The 27,365-nt window shown below is 46.4% G+C and overlaps 1 protein-coding gene across 3 annotated transcripts in view; it reads right to left on the bottom strand.

The window, feature by feature from the left end:
• LOC124413409 (nucleolysin TIAR) overlaps positions 1 to 27,365 on the bottom strand; it is a 264,474-nt gene that overhangs the window by 140,191 nt on the left and 96,918 nt on the right. For 2 of the 3 annotated variants that reach the window (XM_046893957.1, XM_046893958.1), the window contains exon 3: positions 1,881 to 1,938. In XM_046893957.1, coding sequence (XP_046749913.1) covers positions 1,881 to 1,938 — 58 coding nt within the window. Of the gene's footprint in view, positions 1 to 1,880; positions 1,939 to 3,764; positions 3,786 to 27,365 lie in introns of those variants that run through there. The other variant, XM_046893961.1, reaches the window with a different exon arrangement.

The raw sequence follows: 27,365 nt of genomic DNA on the forward strand, positions 1-27,365 counted from the left end.
AAATTTGCCGCCTAGTTATATTGGCCGTGAATTTGATTCGCGTCGAGAGTTCCTCTCCGTTCTTGAAAAGATTCTTTGTAGCTGCGCAGAACAGTGCGAACCACGCCGCAAGGATTTTCGCGTCGAAGTTAATGTTTGCCAACGGAGAACAGACGCTTCGACGTCGCCGTTCCTTCCTGAGCTGCTTCCAGCCCGGTTAGTACACACTGGAATGGGCTACGCGGTGTGCACAGAAACGCTCGTCGGCTGCTAGCTACCCAGGTGGATTCAGGTGGATTCAGGTGTCTATAGAGGCAGGAGGCGCGGGTGGGTTTGCTTTATTGTGTTAGAGCCTGCCGCCCTGTTGCATAAACAGAATGCGCAAGTGGGCCACAATCAGCCCGTACGATTCATAATGCAGGGAAATGACCCTGGATTAAGCTCAGCTTCGCTATCCGGAGTTTGCCCGTCCGACTCTATTAACCGGACGAGGGTCGATCTGCCGAAGCCCCGGCGGTTTGCCGTTCGCCTGTTTACGCCAAAAACTCCCCTGTAGTCCCCCGACTGAATTTCAACACTCCGAATTGCGATTGAGCATAATCCAAGCGTTGTACGACGCTAATGGCATCCCTCAATTACACCTCTGTACTCGTCAACCATCCGAAGAGTCCAACATCGCGGCAATATGAGCTTCTTTCAATGCAGTTCCCGTAGTCTGAATTTCGAAATTGGTATCTATCGAGGAACCTCAAGTTTTGAAAAATTTCCAAGACGTGGCGTTGAAACTAAAACTTGAACTAAAACTACCCTCTTTCGTCAGTACCGCGTCACGTACAGACTTCAGGAGTGAAAAGATGCACTTCGCGAAGAACGTGTTCGGGCGAGAGAGGAAGTTTCATCTTTGAGAAAAGCGGAAACTAACAGCAAAGCTTTTGTTCAATCAAACTCGTCAATGCGGGGTAAGTGAACGCATTTCGTGCGCGGAGTGATTATGCCGGGAAATGATCATGAAGGTGGTTTTATCACATTATAGTCCGAAACGGTTTCACGGCTGTTGAGCAGCACACATTTGTTCAAGAATTATTTCTGGAATGTTGGTTATGGCTCGTTGATGTACCCGGACCCTCGCTCGAGCGATCCGCCCAGTCGCTTTATGATTCCGTAGCTAGCCAGCTGGCACGATAATTCGCAACTGCGCCCCGGGCTAGGTAAACTAAACGTGTTTAACCAAGAGAATCTTGATTCGAGAAAGAGGAAGACTTTTCCCGCCGGTAAAACGATGAGAGCGTTCGCTCTTCAGTGCGACGGACGTTTTCTCGATAGAAGAAAACATCCGAGGAATCGAGTTTTCACCGAGTTCCGTTCCATACTGCTATACATATATCATTTTATAATAATGTATAAATTATAAACCCTAGACGAGTATTCGTTTAGAGTTCATTCTCAGAAGAGATTCAAACACCGTTTCTCCGCGGCCACTTTTACCACCATGAAACATGCAAATTTCCGAGTGACCTGTTTTTTCCCTCCACCAAATCAGGGCTAATTAATTTCCGCGCCGAACACCCTCATAAACCCAATCGAGTAAATCGATCTGCAAACATCAAAGAGCTGTCACCCCGCATGGAGAGTTGCGGCCAAAAACGGTTAGCTGCTTGATATGTTTGTCAAATCGTTTACACAACCTTCGGTATACGTCCCTCACGCTCCCTTGATTCCGACAAACTTTCATTCCGAATACGATTGACGTATATGAGTGGTAATTAGAGACTCGAGGAGTAGCCTCGAAATTACCGATTCACCCGATGTAGGTGCGCGATGTACTCGATCAAACTTTCACATGATCAAACGGCACGCTCGCCTTCACATGCAAGTATCAAGCAAACAAATTTCTGACTTACTACTTGTGTCCTGCTTCGGCTGATTGCCAGGAGACGTCGCCCAGTTGACTTTCATCTCCTGAAACAAAGGTTAAAAGATGTCCATCGTTAGTCCGGTTCGCATAGCAATAATACTAATGACAATAATAATATCGCGGATAAAATCAAGGCATAGAAAATGAGGAAACGAGCGGAAGAGGAACTCCCCGTCACTTCATCAAAAGTCAAAAGTAATCCCCTCATCCCGACGCTGATCAAGAGTGCGCACCGAGTCTGGTGGTGCTTAGTCTGCAACCAAGGCTCCCTTGAGGTTAGCCTATAGCATATTATTATCTCGTGTTTGCCGAGGCGAGGTGCAAGCGTCGCGAATGTTTGCTTCGTACACGGCGTGGCTGGGAGACATTTTTCCGATAGATGGACCGATAGTGGCGAGGGTAGTTTCGGAAGCCCGCGGGTGAATGGCCATGGTTGGGAAAAATGAAGGTCGACTAAAATGCATTGCGGGATGCTGTTGCCTGAGTGCGAGCGAAGCGAAACAATTTGGACGGCCATTTACACTCGCGCGAAGAGTTCGTCGCCGATAGAAAACCGAACAAAGAGCTCTTTCCAGATCTGAGTCAGGATGCTCCGGTGTCTCGGCCTCTTTGCATCCGGTCTTTGTCTCCTTTTATCCTGAAATCAAATACGAGAGAACTCGGCTCTCGACTTCTCCGCGATTTCTTTCTCGCAATCGACCGGTCAACTGCGCTTTTCATTCGCCCGTTCAAAGTACAACGACGATCAGGCGAATGGAAGCCAAGCTATGTATTATCGTTTTACGCGTGTTTGGCGTTGATTCGAGATATCACGCTCTTTCATTTTCTCTGTGAAGATTCTTTTCCACCAAGAACGATCCGCAGTCTTGCAAAAGTTTGACGGTGTAATCGCGTGATAAGAAATTCTTCCAACCAGCCGTGAATCGATTGAAGAAACAGGAAGAAATTGACGAATAATTGTGTCTTGACTAATCGGAATAAGAGTTTTCAATTCCTGCTACAATTACTTGTCCGAGACTGGCTCGTCACCCCGAACAGTATTCAGAATTGCAAAATGAGGCACGATGTCACAGTGCGAAAGTGATCCGTATACGAGCTTGCAATAAATCAGCTCCCCGATACGCGCCGAAGTTGATACACACCGAGGACTGTTTATCCGCGTAAATTAATTACTTTGTAAAGTGAATTTAATACGGTGATCGGATTTCTCCGTTCTTCCACCGTTGTAGATTGTCTCCGAGATGCAAGTAACGTAGTGGCTGCACAATGCACTCCACTTCGAGAACACAAACAAACTCGAGAAGTGGAACAGAACTACCTGGAGACGCGTGTCACTTCCATGAATACATCAAGAATACGAATAGATTCGGATGTTCATGTTTACCCTTACAATGAATTAGCTTCTGATATCACGTGACCTCTTTGCAATACTAATTAAAGAATTCAAGGTATTTATGTTCGATGAGAACTACCTGAAGACGCGTGTCACTTCCATGAATACATCAAGAATACGAATAGATTCGGATGTTCATGTTTACCCTTACAATGAATTAGCTTGTGATATCACGTGACCTCTTCGCAATACTAATTGAAGGATTCAAGGTATTTACGTTCGATGAGAACTACCTGAAGACGCGTGTCACTTCCATGAATACATCAAGAATACGAATAGATTCGGATGTTCATGTTTACCCTTACAATGAATTAGCTTCTGATATCACGTGACCTCTTTGCAATACTAATTAAAAAATTTTAAGTATTTATGTTGGAATAAGATTCGATAAAAACCGAAAGATGGATAAAAACCTGAAGGATCCATGGAATGTTGGTATAAAAACATTTGAGAACCAGATGTTTGGTTGTACATTACCTCTCAAAGCCCAGCGAAGCTTTTGCGATGCAGCAGTGGATGTCTATCGTGTCTTCTGTTAGAAACAAGGTATCAGAACGGAAACGTGAGCATTACGGAAATAGTAACAAGCCTCATACAGGAACGTACGATTCGAGGGCGGATATTCAGGCATATTTAAGTCAAGAAGCTCGCGACACGCACGCTCGGCACCAGGCCGAGATTAACACTGAACTCTAAGCTCCGAGGTGTAACGTCTACACAAACATTATCCCTGTCCTTCAAGAATCTGTTTACTGTCGTGATTCCCAAACTCAAGGAGATAGTACGTGGATACCTGGTACATAGATGGTGTTTGTCGCCACAGCAAATGCTACAGTGAATTGAGTTTCGCATGCGATAAAGTACATTTGCAGATGTTTCGAAGCAAAATATGCGCATAGGATTTTGCGTTTTCATTCGTGAATTAAAGGTCAAGAACACAGACTTTGGTGAGTGTTTATTACGAACGGAAGCCTTGTGATGTAAAGTGATGGAGAAACGATGTAGCCGCGCAGTTATACGATCATGACTACGTTCTTCGAATCTTCGCTTCCGATGCTTCTCTTGATTCATTCGTTATTATATCGCGGCTTTGTCTGCAAAAGTATAAAAGGTATTTTCAAACACGACGCGATACCGCCTCGGGTCTCTGCTGCATTCGAACGGTGCGATGCCAGCTCAAATGCCATTATTCCAGATCAACTTATACCGTACTACGGATATCAATTATTATTACTATTGTTATGACTATTGGTATAATCGCGATTCTCTCGCGTTTGAAAACACCGGCCGGCTATAATAATTCCGTGTATAACCTACGTCTGGTATTTTGTATATGTATATACATATATGAATCAATGCGTTATTATGCCTACCTTGAACCCCTTCCCCCTAAACCTTCAGGTTGCAAAAACGATAACGCTTCGTTACGATTTTCGCGATCGCAATTCGAGAGAATAAATTTTCGGATCGATATTCCGATAAGGAGTATAACCCACATATTTTCCATGCACAACATTTTGCGGGAACGTCAAATCGTTCCATAAAATATTCAAATATCGCAAAACCCATCCCTTTTGCAGTAAAGATCAGACGTGACACTGATTTTATGCTACGAGCCGTGAAATTTTGGGTTCGGAGAGGAACTTAGTCCCGGAGAATAATAGAAATAAGATGATCAATAGTGCACTCAATGTTTGGTAAAAGTTACAACCCTGGCTGGCTTCGACCCCTTTTTTGGGGGGGGGGAGGGGGTCTTGGCTCGGAACTCGTCTTCGTCGCAGGGAACAAGAGTGACGGAGATACAGAGAGACAAAGACGGGGGGTGAGAGGCTTATATATTTATGGAGTGTCTATAGGGGGTGGCGGAGGACGCGCGTACATAAATAATAGATGCCGGGGGCGGGGGAGGGGGGAGGGTGAATAGGTACAATATCTATCCATATTAATGCAACTTGCTCGCTCGCTGCCTCCATCTTGCAGCTTGCAAGCTCATGGCTACCGCTGCTGCTGCTGCTGCTGCTTCGAAAGCGAAGCTACCGAACACGTTTCACGCCCGCTACCTGAAAATACATGGAGATATGAAGCGAGAGGAGGTGGGGGGAGACAGCGATGGAGTGAGAGAGTGAGATGGAATCATAGATAGACGGCATTGATCCTACGCAAACACCGGGAAGCGAAGTCAAAGTGCCATCTACGTAATTAGACGACAAATAACGCGCTCACCGCCGCCGCAGCTTCCATCTTCCTGGGTAATCAACACGTTCGCCTACCCTGGATTCACGGGTAGTTAGTGCGTAGAACACATCTTACGTACGCAGTCGTGTCGTGTTACAAAACCGCTCGTTACAAGGCCGGTAAACCTCACGACAAACTCGAGAGATTTTTTATCGCTTGATCTCCTTAAAAGTTGTTATACGAGATGAAGATAATTATTCAAAATTTGGAACTTTTCATACTTTTTGCAACTCTGGTATGTTTTTTTTTTTTTTTTTTCTTTGGTAAATTCGTAATTGAATTCCAGTGAATTTGTCGATGTCAAATTTTTTGCAGCAGGAATAAGATTTGAGTTTAAAAAAAGCACAATGAATTGTCGCAGATTTGAAGTAAAGACGTAAAAGAAAGTTATTACCATTCTATCTTATGAAAAACGTATTTAGAGTAATCCTGGCATTAAGAAATGCAATAAGTAAGAGGAATAGGATAGCGGCAATCCGCGCTTCCCCTCGCCTCGGAGGTGTTGCAGAAAAAAGGTGAAAATGTAGTTGAAGCGAGTGTAATCAGCAAGTTTTAACATTTGCATAGTATCTGGTTTCGTCGTTGGTATACGTGTTTTACTTTTCTCTTTTACTCTTTTCTTTCTCTCTCGACGACATAGCCTGCAGGATATAATTCGCCGCTCCACCCTGCAGTGAGGTAGGGTCGTAGGTACACGTACAGTTTTGGGTTTTCTGTTTTTAACGGCTAATGCACGCGATGCGGCAGTATTTATATATTAACCCCGGAAAGTTTTGCCCCGCTGCGCGCTGCGCGCGTCTTACCTTACCTTCTAGCTATTTTCAAGTTTATACGTATACTTTGCCTAACTAAGTGAAGCATACACGCGGAGCCAGCCAGCCCGGCTCTCTTTCCCGTCGTAAACGCCGCGTAAGTCCTGCACCGCGTGTACCTACAGCTATAATATCATTACACCTAATTCACCTCAGGAAATCATAAGTGAGTATCAAAACTCGCGACATTTCCGCATCGCCTGGTTCCGCAGTCCAGAGGAAAAAATGACCGTTAAAAAACAGCATCCTCGGTTACTCAGTTCCTTCGAACCTCCAGCTGGACCATTAAGCGGCGTTATTCGCCGAAATGTCAGATATTGGACCGCGTTAAGGTGCTCACTGGTCACATCAATCGAGATAATAGGACAATAAATAGCAACGATATCACCTTGCGGCCCGGCGACTTTCCGCTGCAGCGAATGAGCCGCGAGGTCAAAAGTCCGGAAGCTTGCAGTTTCTAAACGATTTACTGCGGGTATTTATCCTGCGGTAACTCAGTCTTCGCGTTGGTACGTCGAGAGAAGGGAGAAAATTACAAATTGATATAACTTTTTTGGGTCTTTTTCACCCTTACTGAGACCGATTTTCCCCACACGTTGTATAGGGTGGCCACACACTTGGAAAACGGAATTTTTAATTTCGTCATGGAAAGAAATGAAAATATTAGTTTTATATCGTGGGAATTAGAAATCATTTTTCAAGGTAACAAGTTGACCTTTTTTCGTCTAGAAAACAAATTGGTTTAAACTGATTTTTTTTTACTAAATATTTTTCTTTAATTTGAATTGAATTTAAATCTAATATAGAGTCGATGAGCTGATCGATTTAAGTTTCAGTAAGTTACTAGAACTGGCAAAACATCAGGGAAAATATGTCATGAATTTTTATTTTTTTGCCGGAAAACTTGTGGCCTCCCTGGTTATACAACTGGGTATGCTGAAACCGAAAAAACGTTTTTGAGAAACCATTTATCGGAGACCAGAAGCGTGGGATACTGGTGTGTTAGACGAGCGTGGCCGCAGCGTTTTGCATTCCGCGTTATGGCGAACGTCTCCGTTTCACGGGGACGTTGAAAGGGTCGACGATACCTGCTGCGAGGATCCGGTTCTTGAAGGCGAGATCAAATTCGAGAGGGGCATCCGCGGGCCGTTGAAACACGGTGGGTAACGTCGAGTCGACGTCGCCGCGGTATTAAAAAGGTTAGACCCATCCGGTTTCTGGTGTGTGTGTGTGTGTGCGTGTGTATTCAGGACGGCATTGCGCGGCGTGTCGGGACGAGGTGAAAGAATGTAATTACCGAGGATCAAAGTCAAGAGGCACCCGGCGACGCCGACGCCGTCTTGGAATTTAAATATCGACGTGAAGAATTCGTCGTCGAATTCTCCAGCGAGGCGTCTCGAGCCTCCGTTGCAAGGATCAGCCACCGTCACACTCGACTCTCTGCATCCTGCAACGCGACGTTTCCTCGACGCTAAGGGTGTCAGTGCTACGACGCCTCGGCGTCTTACGTCACAAAGAGACTCCCCCCCCCCCCCCCCCCCCCCCCGCCCATATATGACGGTGGGGCAAAGGTGGTCTTCGCGTTTCTATAATACGATACGTTGTCTCTCGTTCCTCACGTTTCGGAAACGTCAACTCGCCCCACTTTCTCCTATCATTCCTTGAAGTTGAGACACTTTTTTACCTCATCCCTCACTTTGAAATGGAGAGAATCATGTGCGCTAGGCTTCAACCCTCTATCTCGTGAAACCATCTTCGAAACGTGCCTGCGTATAGGTATACATATATTTGAAATGCTTCGCCTTTAGATGTCACGCGAAACCTGCACGTATGATACTATCAGCGTTTTAGATTTGCCGGGATAAAAATTTTTCAATTTGTTACAAAACTTTTGTAAGTTTTGTATTTTTCATGGTCGAATCAGCAGGATCGAATTTGAACTGAAAGAGATGTTCCAGAATTTTCCATTGATCAATTCTCACGATTTGGGGAAATTAACACAGACTGCCTGTAGCGTTAATTAATCCAACCTGACGATTTCCTTGAATGTAAATATGGCGACGTATTTCCGGGAGAAAACGAGAAGGAGCCGGTTATTGTACAGAAAGGCAGCTAAGGAGGTGAGAAGGATTGAAATTGTAGCCAGTGTAGTGTTAAAACTGGTGTCCTTATCTCGCGGGTGTATTTTAGGCAGAAGGCCTCGGCATAACAAGTGGATTAATTAAACTCGGCAGTAATAATAAAGTGTAACGGCCCTCCGACAGGGCTTCGTTCAAGGAATAACTAACTGCGTGAGGGGGGCGACGATCGGAGGACGTCACTTCCTTCCTCGGGCGAGCGGAAGATACCGGAGTCCCAGCCATCCGAGACACGGTTCACGTCCGCCGCGTTTACGAGCGAAAATTCATCAAATTAGGCAGAAGACCGTTCGAAGAGCACCCCGGCCGATTAATTCGACCCGCCGGATGACGCCCTTCGAAGATATTGCGTTTTTCCCAGGACGCAAAAACGCCGCGCCCGCCTCTTAATTCCGGCTCCGTTTCTCTCTTCGTAAAATTTCGGAAATTCCGTCGGAGAGAAGCAGAGACGCCGAGGAGGAGCCGCAGACTCCGCAGCTCTTCTCCTGCCTCGGAAAGACCTGCCGGCTGTTTCATTGATAGACCGAGGCTCCGGAGGGACGGAAATTGCTGCGAGGAACCCGGGTCACTAATTCCACGGAGGCTTGAAACAGTTTGACCATAGTTGAGACGTCAGGACTGGGCGGCGGCGCATTCTTACCCTTACATCGTCGAAGACTCACCCCGGCACCGCAGACGACGGCCGAGGAATCCAACCCCCAAACGTAGATCCGTCCCTCCCTCCTTCCGCTGTAAAGTCTATACGCGAAAACGCGGCCTTCTCGAAAGCTCGCAGCTCAAGTCCTCGTGTGTAATGCGATTTCGGCAAGTTCCTTAGCTGTAGGAATTCGCTTCATGGTCCACTCTCCAATTGCGTCTCTGTTTTTTCGTTTATGTCTCGGTGTTTCCTTTTTCTTTCTTCTTCTTTCCGAGGATCAGGATCTGGTATGTGGATTTCTCAAACCACGCCACCCTCCGAGTATATAAATATCAGAAAACGGAATGGATAGTGAAAAGATGAAAATTTTTTACCAGCACTGTTCATCTTATGATCGTGATCGAGACTCTGGACGATGAGCCGATATACATACCTATAGCGCATATATACACATATATATATATGAGGGGAAACAGGGTTCCGGAAACTATGACATGCCCTTCTCGGATTCCCATCACTAAGATAAACATTTGGAAAGATGGAGGACCGACGGGAGGGATACATCGAGATATACACCGACACTGTATCAGTTAAGCACATACGCAAAACCGCACGGACTTGAGAGAGACACGCGTGTGTGCACAATGTATGTACGTGTTGTATGCATATACTATGTATTATAGTTCGAACTAATCTAAACTTTGGCAGGTTGTTACGTTCGGCTTGAGGTCCCGGACCTTCCAAGTGTTTTACGCGGCACCATAGTTGCGGTTCGGAGTGAAGAACCCGGCTCGCAGCTGCACGAAATATCTTTGAAAGTTTACTCTCGCTAGGCAGCGAGAAATGGTGAAAAATAGAAAATGGGGGAAATAGAGTAATAGGAGAAAAGGTAGTTGCGGTATTAAACGGGGCCGTACAAGGCGAAAGAGTGCCGCTGTACCGGGGTTCATGCGTCCCTCGGGAGTCCCTCTGATATCCAAGATGTGAATACTGCATATATATTCCTGCGCGTTAACCGTCCGTGTGCAGTTATACGTGGATACCTATTACATCTACACCGTACATGTATATATACATATATATATACATAGAGGTAGCGATAATTCCTGGGAATATTTTTGCTCGCTCGGCGTCCGTGACTGTATGATAATGTCTGTATTTCCAGTGGTTGACTTTGAGCGCGGAGATTGCGTTACGCGATCGATAAAGGAAACTGTTGTGTGTACGAGGGAGCCGGAGAACCATCAATTACAGACGCGTCCAACATAACGGAGGCGTCGAAATGCACACAGAGAGGGATCCGCGTTTGATCCTATTTATTGATTAATATCGTCCAGAGTCCAGGTCGAACAAGAGAGGTGCAGGCCGCGTGATGAGGCTGAGAAAAGGAGTAAAACGGCTACGGAAAAAAGAAGAGCTACAAAGGGGGTGAGTAACGGAAAAAGGGATGGAGAGACGACAAGAGAAGCGTACACGAGCCGATATTTCACGGTGGATTCAATAATTCCGTTGATATTAATCCAGCCTGTGGAGCTTTACGTCCGTGTGTACGGAGGGCTGGAGCATGCATGAGGAAACGGCGCAAACTGCGTAAAACAAGATCCGTGTTCCTGTTTGTTCGACATTGCAGAAGCCGGAGTAACACGTGTAGGTACGAACAGTGGAATTATGACACGCCTCACACGACTGACTGCTGCACGAATGGCGCATTGCACTTCCGGTCCACACACGGTCCGGTGGCAAAGGACGATCCATCCTCGTTTGGAGGATTTCGCGCTGCCCGTTAAGCCTGACGTATTCACGAGCCTCGGTGCTAATTGCAAGGGCGACATACTCGAGGGTGAAAAAAGCTCGAGGATATCCGGTTTCAAAGCTCCCTTTTCGGACTTTGATTTTCGCCCGGATCCGGTCCTCCGATGTCTAACGTCTTTACGCTTTTTCATTTCATTTCCAGTCGCGCGGCCGTTATCTCGCGACAAAAGCGGCTTGTAGCTTGCAAAGCTGTCGCCTAAAGAGCGCTGTTTTGCCAGCCGAGGGGGTGGGGGGAGGGGGAGGGTTAACGGGGTTAAGAGACGGCGGGGATTTTACTGCTCTAGCGAAAAGTCGACGGTTATTATAATAATAAGGCGATGCTGCAGCTGCTGGCCACGCGGGACGACGGACAGAGCACATTTTTATCATTCAATTTGGAAGCCGCGGGAAAGGAAACGCAAATGCGCTTTTTGTTCGAGGTCAGCACCGCGAAGCCCAACGAAGTCGGCTATCTTCCAGCCCCGTTTACCTCTGCTACCCCTAGTTAAGAAACGCCTCCTGGGGTTAGATACCCCGGCTTCTCTTTTGTGCCGGGAACAAAGGACTCTCAAGCGGCGCGAGAGGCAAGTCTTTCAATTCTCACAGGCATAAGGTAATATCGCGAAAAAAGAAAAAAAAAAAAAAAAAAAAAAAAAAACGAAAAAAAAGAATTGTGAGTCTCCTTTCGCTCCGTCGACGATCGAGATCAACGCCGACTGATCTCGGCCTCAGCTCGCGTATATTTCCCCCCACATGATTATATTCAAACCTAATTTATAGTCGAACAGGTTGTACGCTCTTCTTGAGAACCGAATCTGCGGGGCTAAGCCTGCTTTTAGCTTCTCCGCTCGTTTCGTTTTGCTTCCATTTTCTTTTATTTCTCTCTTTCTCTCTCTCTCTCTCTGTTATTTATACGTATGCATGCATTTATTCTTTTGCCTTAACACCACCCCGCAGCCACGTGGCACCGTGAGAAGGGGGTGGAAGGGGAGGGCGAGGACCGCAGGGGTGAGAGGCGTGTGCGAGCTCCGCGAGGTGTACCCCATATGGGAAATTTACATGGTAAAGCCGACGCCGTTGGAAAAAAGCAAAGGAACACCTGGACAGACTTGCATGAAACTTTAAACCGATGTTTTACAAAGGGGCTTTTTGTTGGAGCTGTTTTATTGAGCAGCAACGAATATTCCCGTCAATCTCGTTTTCACGTTGTGCAGCCTCGTGTGTAACACCCGATGTATATTATACACGTACCTACACATGCATGTTTCTACAGAGAGAAAAGGCGAGTCCCGGGATTTTTCACCATTTTTCATCAGACTTTCCATACAAGCGGATTCCATATCCCAGTGAAAATCTCGCCAAAAAATCCAACCCCGGTCCGACAGCCCCTGGAACTTTGGCAAAGCTTCAAAACTGCATCGAGTCTCCTCAGGTCGAAATTTAGCCTTTCGAAGTCCGATTGATCGCCGATCGGTATCGCAGTGAATTTTACGTCGATCTTCTTCTGCTCAAGCGTCTTCGTCCGCGACATATCTGCACCCCCTTCTCTCCGCAACCCTCGCCTCACGGTTTCCCGGCGCGTGCACGTATCCCTGTCAACTGTCTCCGGGAACCGGGAGTCCTGGGATAACGTGAGAGTTTCCACCAACTATCCGAGCCGAGAATACCACGCGGTTTCTCCACTACATTCGACTTGTCAGCTGTCCGCCTTACGTGCGAAACCCACGCGAAGATTTCGACGGATCGCGACGCTGTGACTGACGTGCTTTAACAAACGCGCCGCCCTGAAGAAGAGGAGGATCGCGAACTCCTGCGGGATCAGGACCAGATCGCCACGCGATTTTACTGCGCGTCTGGCGCCCGGTGGGCAGATGCGGCGGCTGCCGCGTCCACTCGTAAAACTAATAAGAATGCCGCCCGGGAAAAATCTCGTATTCCGATCGTAAACGAGAAATATGCGCTGGAGGGATGATATCCGGTCTCCCTTCGCCGTCATTCGGATGGTCAGCCACGCGGGGACCCAGGTGAAGCGGAATCCTTCGTCGGCAGGGGGAGAAAGTCGCCGGTATTTACGTCACACGCGTATAACGCATATTTATTCACCCTCGCTCACCCCGCTACCACCCCCAAAACGGATTATATGCTTCCCATTCCACCTCTCGAGGCGCGGATGCATTATTTAGAGGGACCGGACGACCACTCGACAGGTTTTTCCGCAAACAAGATTTCTGACGGACTTCTGGTTGCTGATTCGTTGCACAATTATCTACAGCAGATTATTCATTGATTGGAAATTCACTTTCGACCGTAATCGAGGCGACACCTTAAATAATACTTGGAGCTAAAAGAATATTATACGTTGAATCCTTAAAACTTAGCTCCCTCTGAGCTGATTTCAGACATTCCTGCAGCTCAATGAGTAAAGCGTTACAAGTAGAAGTAAATGCGAAATTCAGCGAAAGGAAATTCGTGCATGTATCGACTATGTTGCATGCATTAATAGAATATACAGGGTAGAAGGACGAAAGGCAAGGAGCGGGGAAGGAAAACACGTTCTGATAATTTTATGCTACTTTATGGAAGATTCTGGTACATAAATTCGAGGCAGAGGTCGGCGGAGCGACGGAATAACGGAAGGACGCGAAAGGACGCGGGGACGAAGGGACGGAATTACGAGCATCGCTTGCATTATTACTTCGAGCCACGTACGTGAGAGTTTTACACGAGGAATTCTGATCTTGGAATCGTACCATCCAACTGCCGTTGCCGCGCCGTTTTTCCCGCATGCAGGAAAATCCGCAATGCTCACCTGCCGCTGTCTATGCTGCACCGAAAACCACTTTGCGGACCTTCATTTCGCCCAAATTCAGAGCGAATCCAAAAATTTTCACGCATCCGATGCAACGTGGTTCGATTTCTACCCTTGCAAGCCGTTTTTGATATTGAGTTCGACATTGCTCGGTAATAAATCATGGAAAACAACACCCGGAGGATAGTTTTATTGCTCATTCTTCATCAATCACCTCTCGTGGCTTTCCACCTGAAAAACCGTTGTTTTCTGTCAATTAACGTCTGCCAATTTTTAACTTAGTACTAGACAACGCTGCAGGCTGATAGACAGAATTTAGCCAGGATGGAATATCAAATGTCGAATATTTGATCGTTGGAAACTCGAATAGAACGGTAAAGTATTTTCTGTCAATTTTACAGTTTCACCTGACAAGGATTATTCGTATTTCCTGGAGCATATTCCAAACTCGACCAAAGATTCAGGACGACATTCAGCCCGTTTAGGAAGTTTGTACACGTAGATCAAGATTACGCGGCGCAGCTGCGAAGACAATTGACAAGTCGAGCTGAGAATAAGGAGCTGACTCTTCGATAGTTCGTGAAAGAGATCGAGGAAGAAAATTTCATTGGTTGTAAATATTTTCTCTCGACAATATTCATAATTCATTAAATTTTTTCGCCAGTCCTTTTAACGGAATTACGATTGGTCCACCTTGGAGGCTGCGCGGGCGGGTGGCCGCGCGATATTGGCCAGGCTTGTAGAAGACACCGAAAGCTCGGTGGTTCGCGATTGGCGGGGGGCGGAGCCAGTCAAAGCTCTTGCGAAAGCTCTTTCGCGGCCTCCCCCAGCCGCCCCCCTTTTCGCCGGTCCGTGTTTTCCCCGTTTCCACCCGCCACCCCCGGGGGTGAAGCTCGCTCGCTCGATGCCGATATCATATTCGGGTCGCAGCGACGTTGTATCCCACCTATATGTATAAAAACAACAATCGGTGATGCGACGATGACGAATAAACAGAGGGGTGAATTCATGAATGAATAAATTGCGGGGTGGAAAGACGCTGGTTTTCAAAAAACCACCGCGTGTCGTCTCGTGTCGATTTTCAATCGTCCAATAACTCGATGCCTGCAGGTTTCGCGGTTCCTCGGGGACGCTGCGAGTTGTTGCGGAACTGGCTTAGAGTTGCGGCGACGAAGCTCGAAACTTTGTCGTCGTTGAGTTCGGGCGGCCCGGCGCGGCGAGGCGAGGTGACGCTAAATTATTCACGATTCTGATTAATTTAGGAATACTTTGCGGGTGTTGGATGATAAAATTTGACTCCAGGGAAGCGCGTGGCACGTTTGTCAGTTAGCCGCGTGCAGAAGCCTAGCCTTCCAGCTGCTAATATATTTATTAAAAATCTTTCTTCACCGCCCCCCTCATCCCCGCCGCTTTTCACACGTGGTGTGTAAAATCCCAGCTTACAACGTGGACGTAAAGACGCACAAGAGCCACGGTGCTTCGTTAATTAATCTTGTTCGCTCGCGAACGCTGCGGTGTATTCTACACGTTACGCTACCCCCTCACTCAACCCCCGAGTAGACCTCGCTGTCTGACGGCTTGTTGTCTGACAATGAGTCGAAAATTCACTCTCGTATGCCACGCAATGTAATAGTGCGGACGAAATACTTCTGGGTTGCTCTATTTTTTTCAATAATCGTTTGCGGATAAAAATTTACCTCCGATTCACTCTGATATCGTGCTGGTAGACGTCTTAATTAATTTACCGGAAGAATATACTTCAGAGATGTAATTTTTTGTATCGATCCTGCGTTTGTACGGAATAAAACAACGCGTTCATCGAGCGTAAAGAAACCATCATCCAACAGCCACAAATGAATTAACCAGTGAAAAAGGCATTTTTCTTAATTTTTACGATAACACTGGTTGACTCAGGAATCTAATTCACTTTGTGACACGATACGAAAGCTTCAAGATGTTTTTAACCGCGATTTCACCCTTTGTAACAGTATTATCATGCCGATCGGTAAAAATCTAGATGAAAGTCAAGTGAAGTGTGATAATTATCACCCAAATTTGATGCGCGTGTTCTTTGAGAAGACGAAGTATTCCAAAGTATCGAATAACTGCAGGTAACATTTCGAAGATTCCTCGAGGCGACGCCTGAAAGTGAAGGGATGATGAATGAAATGAAGAGATGAGCTCTACCGTCTTTTCCTCATATACAATTCCTGCCTGGAAGCGAGTTACGTTGGTTTGACCCGATTGTGTTCCGTTTGCGTCCGTGATATCCTTCAGGATCAGCAGCGATAAGTCTGCGCCGTCTGTTCCTGGCATTATTCCGTAAGGAGGCGAGCTGGGAGTAGAGGATGAGAAAGAAGAGCTCGCTACGGTGGTGTAGCGAGTGCGTAGCTCGCAGCGATTCGTTGTAAATTTATCGAGAACGAGCTTGATCCACCTCCACATACTGCTGCAGCCTCTCGTCGAAGAAAAATCCCTCCTTTTGCCGCGCCCGCGCTTCATTCGTCTCTCGTTTTACACGCGGCTACGCTGGTGGCTGGAACGAACCGGCAAAGAGATCGCGAGACGAGCCACAAGGGAGAAAAGCACCGGGCTAATCCCCTGGTTCGATGCGGTTGACACGCCGCGGTTCTCTTCCACCCTATTTCCGTGGGGGTGTACGATATTACCAAGAAAACACTTCGTAATGCTCTCAGAGTCGCCGAGGGATCGACGAAAAAAAAACCCAGCCCAAGACGCGAGCCCCGTCTTCGTAACGGCTGGTATTTCGTCAACGATAATAAAGAAGCGTGCCGAGTCAATTTCGGCATCCGAAATAATTGGGGACTGATTTTTCCCAAGGCATTCCGAGACTTGAGCTGTAAATTAGCGTCAAAAGCAGCTCGAATAAACGAAGAATCTACCATATGAAGAGATTATACAAGATAAAGTTACTTAATTCAATGCTAATCCAAGTATCAGCAGTTCAATACCAAAACTAAAAAAAAACGATTTGAACTACCTTTGTTTTTTGCAATTATACTTTCAAATCAAGCTCTTAATCATTCGAAAGGCTGATGAAAAAAAGAAAAGCAAATGAAGTGAAGAAGAAAGGAGACGCGTGGGATGATTTTTCAAAAGATCGGTATGATTTTATCCTTCCAATAAATATATGTTTATCGCAATGGCAAGCGATTTAATTCCCGCCGTTCTGTCCCCCCCCCCCACCCCCAACTTCACCCCTGCACCCTCCGCTCTTCCCACGATGTTCTCTGGGAACCGGGATACATAGGCGTTGTTACCGCAATGCCCCAGGGTGTAGTACGCCTCGGCGTAGGTACAGAACGACCCTAATACGGCCTGTATTATGTATTTTGGCAGACGGGTAGCGCGAAGCGTATCTCCGTTTATTATACACCGTAGTGCGTGCCTAATATCAGGGACGTTTTTGCGTCACGAGCGTACTTGCGTGCCTATCGAAAAGCGGAGTTCGCGAATTTAGAATCATTTTTACCGCGGCAAAGGGAACTCCGGATATTCCGCTGCGGACCGACCGCAAAATATTGCACAAAAGACAGACTGCAGCAGGTATCGCCTGTTATATATATATATACGTTGTACATATTAGGGTGTTCCAGAAAAAGATAATTTATGACTTTCCACCATAGCGTCCCCTAAAAAGTTTCTGTACGTCAAAAGAAAGATTCTCTAAAAAGATGAGCGTTACACACGTTATGTGGAATATCACGTTCAGTTGATTTTTCACTTTTATACATTTTTCTTCAAATTTATAAAGAATCGTAAATGAAATTTTTTTCTCATCGCTTACATCAATCATAACATCAATTTACGTGGCTAAGGAGACTCACACTTGTAGTATCAAGTCTCCAGTTAATGTTTCAGAAGTAGATCTGAGGACTCTTTCGTTATTATTAATTCAATCTCGTAAAATAGTTGTAATTTAATATTAACTTTCAATTTAGGAGAATATAAGATAAGAAATAAAAGTAAAAGATATGAAAGAAAAGTGAAAACTCAAATGGACGCGATCTTCCACATAACTTAGAACGAACGTCTTTCCTACAGGATCTTTCTTTTAACATAAACAAAATTTTTAGGGGTTACCACGGTGAAAAATGGCAAATTATTTCTTTCTGAAACACCCTAATGTATACATGTAGTAGCTGCAGCATGCGAAATGTACTCTCGTGCACTGTGGGCGGGATGAATTATTCATCAAGACCATTAACAGCTAATGTAAGTGTTTTTTGTCGTTGCATCGTATGTGTGTGTATGCTTATCATTACTATCATCATCATCATTATTATTATTATTATTATTATCATTGTTGTTACCAACAACTACCACGCTGGTATCGTAGGGGGGAAGTTGTAATAATAACCCAACATTAATTAGAGGTGTAATATTATGCACAGCATATTTATAACATAAGAATCACCGTCAGCCAATTTTCTTCGAGCTTTCACGTTCGGTCAGGATTTTTCCAAACTAGGAAATTCCTTTCAGCTTTGTTTTTATCACCCCATTTGCTCTCGCCTCCCTGGAACTACTGATGCATCTAAACGCGAGCGAAAGATCGTTTAGCTGCATTAAGGCCTTCAATCTCGTAATGGGCCGAAGAAAAACGGATTAAAAATCTAATGCCCAACCCCTTCGGGTAGCCTGGAGAACCAACCCTGGGCAGAGACTGACCTTATCCTCGAGCAAATGCAATCGAGACATGTTTTTGCCTTGAGGGAAATTCGATAGGATCGATACTTTTATACGGTGGAAAAATTCGAGATGTTTTCATGGTTTACGTTGCATTGAACTTACGATTGGAATGGCGATGTTTTTTTATGTTGCGGAAGAAAATCAGTCAGGCTTATGAATTTATTTCTACACTTGTGAAGCGAAAAATTTCCGTTTACATTGGCATAATTATGTCTCTTAAATAACTAATGTCTTAAGTAAACGATGGTTCTTTACTGCTTTTAATTTCAAAGTTATAACAATGATTAATCAAAACTGTTTCCACTTTTATGAGAGAACAGAGGAGATTGCGGAGGAAAATAATTGGAAAATAATAGCAATTTTCAAGATTGTTTAAACGGTTTAACCACCTTGACAAAGTATTACAATTTAACTTTCACCTATTCATCTACGGTAATTTTCTACCCGTAGTTAAAACTGCAGCGAATCGACTATGTATAAGAATTTATGTGTAAAAAAATTGTCGAAATCAGTTATACATCGTCTTAAAATATTCCCTGCATAAAGCCGTCGTCGCTTCCAGTCCGAAGCTTATTTATTTCCAAAGAAAGGTGATCTGTTTGAAAAACATTGAAAACAGTAAATTGAAAAAATAACCCGGCTCACCGAGTCCCAAGAGAGACAAGCCGAATGAATAAAAATAGGAAGACAAGCATGTACAGGGTTATCATACGTGACATGGCGAATCGAATTCGGCAGCTGTTGAAGAATTTGAAAGATCAGAAACGGTGTCCAAGCTAAATAATGGAAAGCCATCCCAGCGTTGTTTCTCCCTGAGTTGCACGGATCAGAGCAGCACGCCGGAAGCGTTACGGGATCAAAGCGAGGGCGGAAGCGGGGTAAGTTTTTTAGGGTTGGCTCGGGCCGAGGGACGGATGCTCTTTGTTCTATTTTGGTTTTCTTTCAACTGTGAACTCCCGTCAGACCTGTAACTCGTGGCCGCCACTTGCCCCCCCCCCCCCCCCCCCCCGCCCCCCACCCCTCCTCGCCCAATTTATCCACTTTACTAAATTCTGCCAATCCATCCTGCGGTTTGATTCCCGAAATACCGCGAAAACCACCAGATATTCTCCACCCCTGATCCTCGCCAGCTTCGAAATCCTCCACGCGTGTCTATTCGCTCGGGCGACGAGATAAATATTACATCCCGAAATACTGACAGGCTTGCCAAGTGATGGACAAAAGTGATTTCGTTTTCCTTCTTTTCTTTGTTTTTGTTTTTTTCTTTGCTTTTTGTTTATTTTTTAATAAAAATAATATATCTTACGAATTTAAGGCTGAATAACCAGATGATATCACGCGTAAAAAATACGATAGATCCGAAGAACGGAAAACAAGACAATAAAAACGCATATACCTTGGAAAAATATGAGCTCTAAGGCAATTAATCTACCTGCCACGCATTTTCACCCTCCATCGTCTCCTCCCGGGTTGAGACTGCACGACGAAATCATCAAACTTTTCTTATAGATATTACCGCGTAGCTTCAACAGGTTGAAAGAAAACTGGGGCGGTTTTCTCCGGGGGTATACAAGGTACCCGACCCTTAAGGTATGCACAAGGTGTCCGTAAAGTACCATAGCTATGGAATTTTAAAAGACCTTGTTGAATGAGCTTAAAATTTCAGGCGAAGCGGCGCAACGTCGCCAAGCAATTTTTCACGGTAATTAGAAACTTGTCGTTTGAAAAATTGACTTCCATCCACCAAAAGCTGTTCTAAATTTATCATTTATCACCATAGTTTGTTGCAGCGATTGAAAATTGGCAAATTCCCTGTCTCCGTAAATTTCACACGAGATGAAACACATTTTGCCGACTCGCTTCGGCAGCTGCGAAGAGATCCAGTCCTCGGTAACGAATCTTGGGGTGATTTTCACCCCCTGCCAGACGAGGTAGCCTACCTGTTTATTATCCTCCCGAGTTTCTCTATTTCTGTATCAGAGTTGTTGTTATATCTCGCGTTGTCCGCCGCGCGAAGGGGCACTTAACCCAATTAGCACGTCGCAGGCTCTTGAACCCCCGCCCCCGCCCTCGAACGAACGAACGAACGAACGAACAAACCAACCTATAAGCGAGCCGAGTGGATAAGCGGAGTCGGGTTAATTTAATTAATTTCAAAAAGACCACACTCACCAGAATGAAATTATAATAACCGTGAGGGTTGCGCAGGCCTTCAGGAGCCGATTCCACGTGGCCAGGAGAGTGTTTTTTCACCAGTCACACGTGTGGATGACGGAGAGATCGGAGCCTCGATGGTGCGCCGAAATTTGGGAGGCTTAGACGCTCCGTTCTTGCGCCATTTCCGCCCAACGGTCCGAAGAATGAGCCACGAGCCGAATTGAAAGGGGGTTGGTGTGCTGTGGTCGAAGCTCTAATGTCCCGTCATTTAGGGAGCTCGGGGCCTGACGACGTGACTCGCGTCGCGACGGCACGCGCCGCCTCGTCTCTCTCTCTTTCTCTCTCTCTTTCTCTCTTATTGGCTCTCCGAGCGCCTTCGGCACGTCTCAAGCTCACCGTAAATTAATTCCTTCTTCCAAACACTACCGGGAAGAACGCTGTTGCTAATTTTATAAGCCACAGGGATATAAACCGTCGAGTCTCGCTCTCGATCGATCTTCCTCAGTTCCAGAGGACCCCTGAACACGTGGTTTCGGAACCATAGAGTATAAGCTAGGAGCACCGGGGCCCGGTAAAACTCGCTTCACATTTGCCCAACTTTTTAAATTTCCGGTACCAGATTGCTCGATCGTTTTCTCCTCGTTTTCTCTATTTCAGAATTTGTTTTCAACCGTTTTTACCCTCTTACTCACCCTCAACGATCCAAATCGTGTCATGCAGATCCCGAGGGATCGGATTTCCGTGCTTGGCGTGTTAGTCGCGGAATTTCAGACGCACGCGTCACCCTGCGCAGCTTTCATTCTCGGAAATCATGTCTTAAGGGTGCCCTTTGTCAACCGAGGAGAGTTCTCTGCCTCTACAACTTCCGCTTCCTTCCTTCCTTCCTTCCTTCCTTTCTCTCTTTGTCGCACTTTTTCTGCTCCGTTTTCACCTGCATAATCCTGTATAGGCGCGTGCCAGTCGGAGAAAAAAAGAAGGGAATTCAGCTCCTCGACGTCGGCTGCCGCTTGACGTTTAATAATAACCTTTACCGATTCCGCGCGTCATGAGAAGTTGTATCGTTCTCCGCTACGGGTTTGATGGCTTCGCAATTTAAAACTTGGACAGTTCTTAATTCGTTCCAGCTCCCGCTGCTAGAACGAAGAAATCGATCGAGTCGCTTAGCGGACTGTAAAAAAGGGGAATAATTTACCCCGACTTGTACATGTATTTTCACGATCCGAACTCGCGTGGATATAATTCACACTTCAAAAAGCCATCCACCATACACACCGATACAAGTCTATATAACTTCATTTCATGAATGGGTAATAAGATCGTGTTATTAGAAAATTCCCTTTACAAACCCCCGTGGCTTTTTAAACAAACAATTCTCACCTGCGAAGCTTTACCCGAAGTGCACCTAAGATTCCTACGAGAAAATGGAAAATGCAGCCGCTCAAATGGAATCCTTAATCTTGCCGTTAATGGCGATCGAACGCGGTACAAAACATAGCCTTGGAATTGGAGGTGGTGGTGCTTCGGTCCAATTTCCACCTTTGAGCGAAGCGCGCAGCCACGTTTTCCTTTAATTACAAAACGCATTTCTAAATTGGCTGTAATTCTTTTTTCCTCCGTTTTCCATTTTCGTATTCCAGGTCCAAGCCCGTGAAACTCCGCGTGCCGCGAACCTCGGAAAGTGGGGGGTGGAGAACGAGGTCACCGAAAAACCAATTCATACATTAACCTTTTCACCCCCCGGCGCGCACCACGCGTGTTGTCCCTCGGCTCGTTTTCGCCCTGTAAAACATTTTCGAATCAATTTTACCATTTTTATATGCTTCCACGGTGGGCGGATATTTGAATTCGATGGACCGAGACGCTCCGCGAACTCCACATCCAGCAGGAACGACGCCGGGCGCCTTCAGGATAATGGAATTTCCTCCCTCCCTCCTCCCTCCTCCTTCCTCCCCTGAATTTGGGCCAAGATTAAAGCCTGCCACGGCTGAGCGAATCAATCCCGTCGGATTCTCCCAATGGGCGAGAGGCCCCACCACTCCCCGCACCCTTTCTTTCTCTCTCCTAAGTCCCAGCTTCACTCTTGTCACTCTTTTTCAGACCGTAAATTACGCCGCCAGGCCTCAAATGTGTTTTCCATCCCGCATTTAGTGCCCCAGAGTACCCTGTCCCAATCTCCAGATCGGGATGATCGAGTTTAAACTTTGAGCGAAAATGTTCTTCCATCGTGCATGCGCGGGGTCGTAACTCGAAATCGTCACTTCCACCTCTCATCTTTTCATCCCTTTTACTCGGGCTGTCGCAGTAGATCCGGAGTCGGTTATTCTCGAGGCAGGAAACATGAACCAGCTCGTCTCGACTTCTTGTATCGTTTACAGAGGGTGGAAAACACGCCGGGCTTCTGACGGAGGGCAGGGAAAGAACAAACGAAGGAAATAACGGGCTTGCTTTTAGACTGAGAAACGGATAAGGTGAGAAAAAGAGGGCGGCGTGGCGGGGCACCGCGAGACACCATCAAGCGGGACCCTTTCGCCCTCCGGCAAAACTCGCCACCCCCAAAAGCAACGCGAATCCAAAGTCCGTAGGAACCCGATGTTTCCTTTCGTTTTTATCCGTCGCATATAATCTCTCACCTGGTACCTACGCATTTTTTTGACTTTCACCCCACCTGAAACTCCTCTCTCTCGCTTCGTTCTATCCATTCGTTCTTTCGACAAAACGACGAACAACGTGAAGGGATGAAGCGTGTCTGGGACGTTTTGACGTTGCTTAGATGTACCTACGCGCAGGTCTCCGTAACCGCGGGAAATGATTAAATATGAAATGGTTTCTGGGGCTGACGTACGCGAAGGGGTTGGTCGGGATAGCGCCGGGCGGAAATGGGGCTCGTATTAGTTGATATATCCGTTCAATAAGCGACCCGCTCTCTGTGGCCCTGGAGTACTTTAATATCGATGCGATACACAGGGGTGGGTGAAATCGGCTCGGGGATGGAACGGGAAACGAGCGGCAACGATAAAAGGCACGCCGGAAGTTCCGCCGCTGGTTCAGTTCGCTCGCGTTAAGAAATAAAATTTTCTTTTTTTTTTTTATGTATCATTTTATTTCATATTCTCCTTTTCCCCTTCTTCTTCTTCTTCAGACACGGGAATTTGTTATTCGACACCGAGAAGCCGCGAAATTCACCGCGTGACTCCAATGTCTGAGATCGGAATTCGTTGTGGGATTTATTTTTCAATCACGTCACTCATTCGCAAAGTTATCACGCTCCTGGGGTGCGAACACGATTTCTTTCCAGAAAAAACGAAACCTCGAGAACTGCACCTGCTCCTATCACCGCCAATGCCGAGGGTGCGAATAAATATTAAAAGGAATTTTTTTCATACACCCACCACAAAAATAACGACACGAGAGGAGTGAAATACCGGGATTTTCGTGGTTTCCCGATCCCCTTCATCTCCCCGTCGCACCCCTGGCTGACGGTGCTCCGATTCCGCCTCACCCAAGATTGGCTGCATCCCCGACTCGGAAACTAATAACTCTCGTATCGAAGTGATAACGTGAAAACGCGGCTTCATAAATTACTCAAAATTTTCGCACCCCCTGTAACAAGCACCTCAGGCGTCTTTCGAGGGGTTCAGACGAAATAATAAATGAAAGGCTTCGACCCCTCGGGGCGTTCGGCGGGCAGCGTAACGCACAAGGCGAGTTAACACGCGTCCGGCAAAGCCCAGAACGGGCTGAAAACGGTGGCGTGGTCATAAAGACTTCATTAGGTCTGGTTAGCCTAATGGGCAAAGATAAGGGCGGCCGGTGCGTATACGCCATTAAGTTGTACGTCGTCAGTGAGGAGCGGAGAGCTCGTAGCGGACATTAGAGAACCAACCACCCCCGGCAGCAGCACCCAGTCGAGTGAACTCCTCGTCGGCCCGATGATCCGACGATTCCAGCATCACGTACCCTACATCGCCGGTGCGTTTCGCAACGGCTACGCTAAATGGATAGAAAGAGTGAGCGGGAATCACCGAAGAGTTTCGAAAATCAGCGACTAGCATGGCGAGGAACCGAAAATGAGATGCTTTGTTATAAACTGACATTGCATAATAGATAACGTTATTCCACCCCTAAATTCTGTTGAGGTTGAGAATACCTGTCCATGGGTATGTAATACGGGCAGAATGGATCACCTCGAACACGAAGGTGTTGTTGCTCGGGGTCATAACTGTGGCAGAAACGATGGATCCGCCATCGTGACTGGTTACCTTTACCTTCTTCGACGAAGAGGAAGCAGTAACAGATCAAAGGACGGAAAGAAGAGATAAGAGAGGAAGCCCTACGGGCAGGTCGTGGTGCGCCGAAAACACGAGACCTCGTTATTGTACCGCCTTTCGACGGCGAATTGTGCCAGCTAATGTCAGTAATGCGTACACGATGAGGCGTATCGCTGATCAGGCAATGGCCTCCGGGAGCTTTCGAAACCGGCGGTAAAAGTCAGCCCGTGTTCCGCGGATGCATGTTCTCTGGCTGATCCGACGTGTCCCTCGTTATCGACGTCTTCAGGTTCATCCCGCAACAACGGATCCGAGCAACAGTATCGGGGTTACTCGACGTTGTCCGGGTCTAATTGCGTCAGGACGACGAAGGCTGAATGTCCCGTAATGCACACCAGCAGTCGTACAAGCCGTCAATAATCGCGACTGGAAAGTTAAGGATAGTTTGGATTGTTCATGGTTGGATGGTCACCAGCGATATTTGCACGGCGATGTTCGAACGCTGCGGAAACGTCTTTGTCCGTCTAATATTAAACCACGTAATTGAATCTTGCGACAGGACATCCCGGAGCTTGAACACCCCGCGAGACTCTCCTTTATTCTTTCTCGGGTGAAAGGATCAAGGATTAAGGAACGAGGGAAGGGGAAAGGAGGAAGGAAGAATGGAAGACGGTGACACGCTGCATGCTTTTCTTTCCACAAAATTCACTCGCTTAACGATGAACAATGTCTCTCAAAATTTTCATCTCACGATACGGAGGATTTTGAACACGCGCCGCAGGACATGTGATTAAAAACGTGGGGGTGGAATTTTGTTTCCTCCGAGTCTCACGGCTTTTTAATATTTTTTTAACCACGGCTCAACCGAGGGACTAACCGAGTCGAAATTTTGGAACTCGATCGAACCACTCAATCCTCTTTTCCTTTATAATTCAGATTCACCGACTCGCATTTGGGTCTCATCTATACCCTTCAGATCCCCACAGCTCGGTTTGGTCCAACAGAGCCTAGGAGTTTCCAAAAATTTTAGACCGAAATCGAACCTCGAAATCATCACATCTAAGTTGCGCTCAAAAGACCTCAAATCTCTGGAAATCAGAAAAAAAAACTGAAGTTCGAATTGAAGTCTGAACCGCGAAGCTATTCCGAGCATCAGATAAGTCCCAATTTTGATTCTCACTTTAGACGCTCAAACACCGGAATCGGGACTCATGCGCAGTTTTGAGTTTCAAGCTAAGTCTTTTCTTGTTCAGTAATTCTTCATCTAAGACGGTCTTACATACAAGCCTAAAAAAAGCTCTAAAATTTCAACCCCAGAAGGAAGTCCCAAAAAGATCCCGAAGAAGAGTTCACACCCTCGTTTCCCGGAGGATTGTTACCCTGTCTTTGGGGCCCGACGCACCGACCACTCACTTACCGCTGGCCCAAGGTGCCGTATATCCACGTGATCGTAAATATCGGCCAACTCGGTTCGACGCCTCGCTCGCTCGCTGAGTAGATCGCGAAAATATCGCTCCCATCGGGCGGGGTGGATTAGGTCGGACCAAAGTAGATATTATTCATCTCCTCGGCGTTGTTTCTTTCCTCTTAGAGGCCGGCCCGGGCAGACACCTGAGAAATGGGGATGAACTCCGGAAGCTTCAGGATCCAGGATAGGTACCTGCCGGGGTCCGAGGTCCGAGGTGAGAGGTTCGAATCGCAATCTCGTCGATTTAATGATGACAGGTGGCTGAGACCTGGGATACCAGAATCACATGCACGGAGTGTGTCCGCACGGTTCTTCCTGAGGAATTATTCAGCAGAACGTGAATTTCGAAAACCATTTTAAAAACGCATGATTCCCAATGTCTTGCCGTCAATCGTGACTCTGAGCCAGAGAAACTTTTCGATTGGCCTGTACCTCCCCTAGGGAGGTAATTAGTTGCTGAGCGATCAATTGTCGCGTCGAGGTTGAGGTAGCTTTCGAATTTAATGCTGAGGTATGCCTCCACCGAACGAACCTTATCAACACGAGATCTTCGAATTCTAAGCGTCCGGTATATCTGATGTCCCGCCGTAGGGCTTGATCCGCTAAATTTAGCCGACATCAAAGTTGCCTCAGCCAGTCGTCCGACTGTTACGCGTCACACAATTAATCGCTCTTATTGAACAACCGAAATTTTCCAACGCGAGGACTCTATCAATTATATGAAAGCCTCCCTCCGCTATCTGATGTTGTAACGTTTAATCCACGAATCGAGTTTCCCTGAAATTAACTTGGTATGGTGATCAATCTTTTCCCAGAATACGGCTTACGATAAAAAAAAAAAAAAACGACGAATGTTTCAAAGTTTCTCCATCATTGGAACCAAATTTTACATCCGAAGGTACACAAAAAAGCACAGCTTCTCGACGATGATCCGCCGAAGGATCGGGGACGCATTTAGCTCACGTTTCGGGTTAATCCCATGAATCAATCGCGAATCGGGGTCACGGAATCTGCCCCCAAGCTGAGCCCGAAATCACGACGTAGCTCCGG

The sequence above is a fragment of the Diprion similis genome, chromosome 12, assembly GCF_021155765.1.
Source record: "Diprion similis isolate iyDipSimi1 chromosome 12, iyDipSimi1.1, whole genome shotgun sequence".
In the NCBI taxonomy this organism is placed as follows: domain Eukaryota; kingdom Metazoa; phylum Arthropoda; class Insecta; order Hymenoptera; family Diprionidae; genus Diprion; species Diprion similis.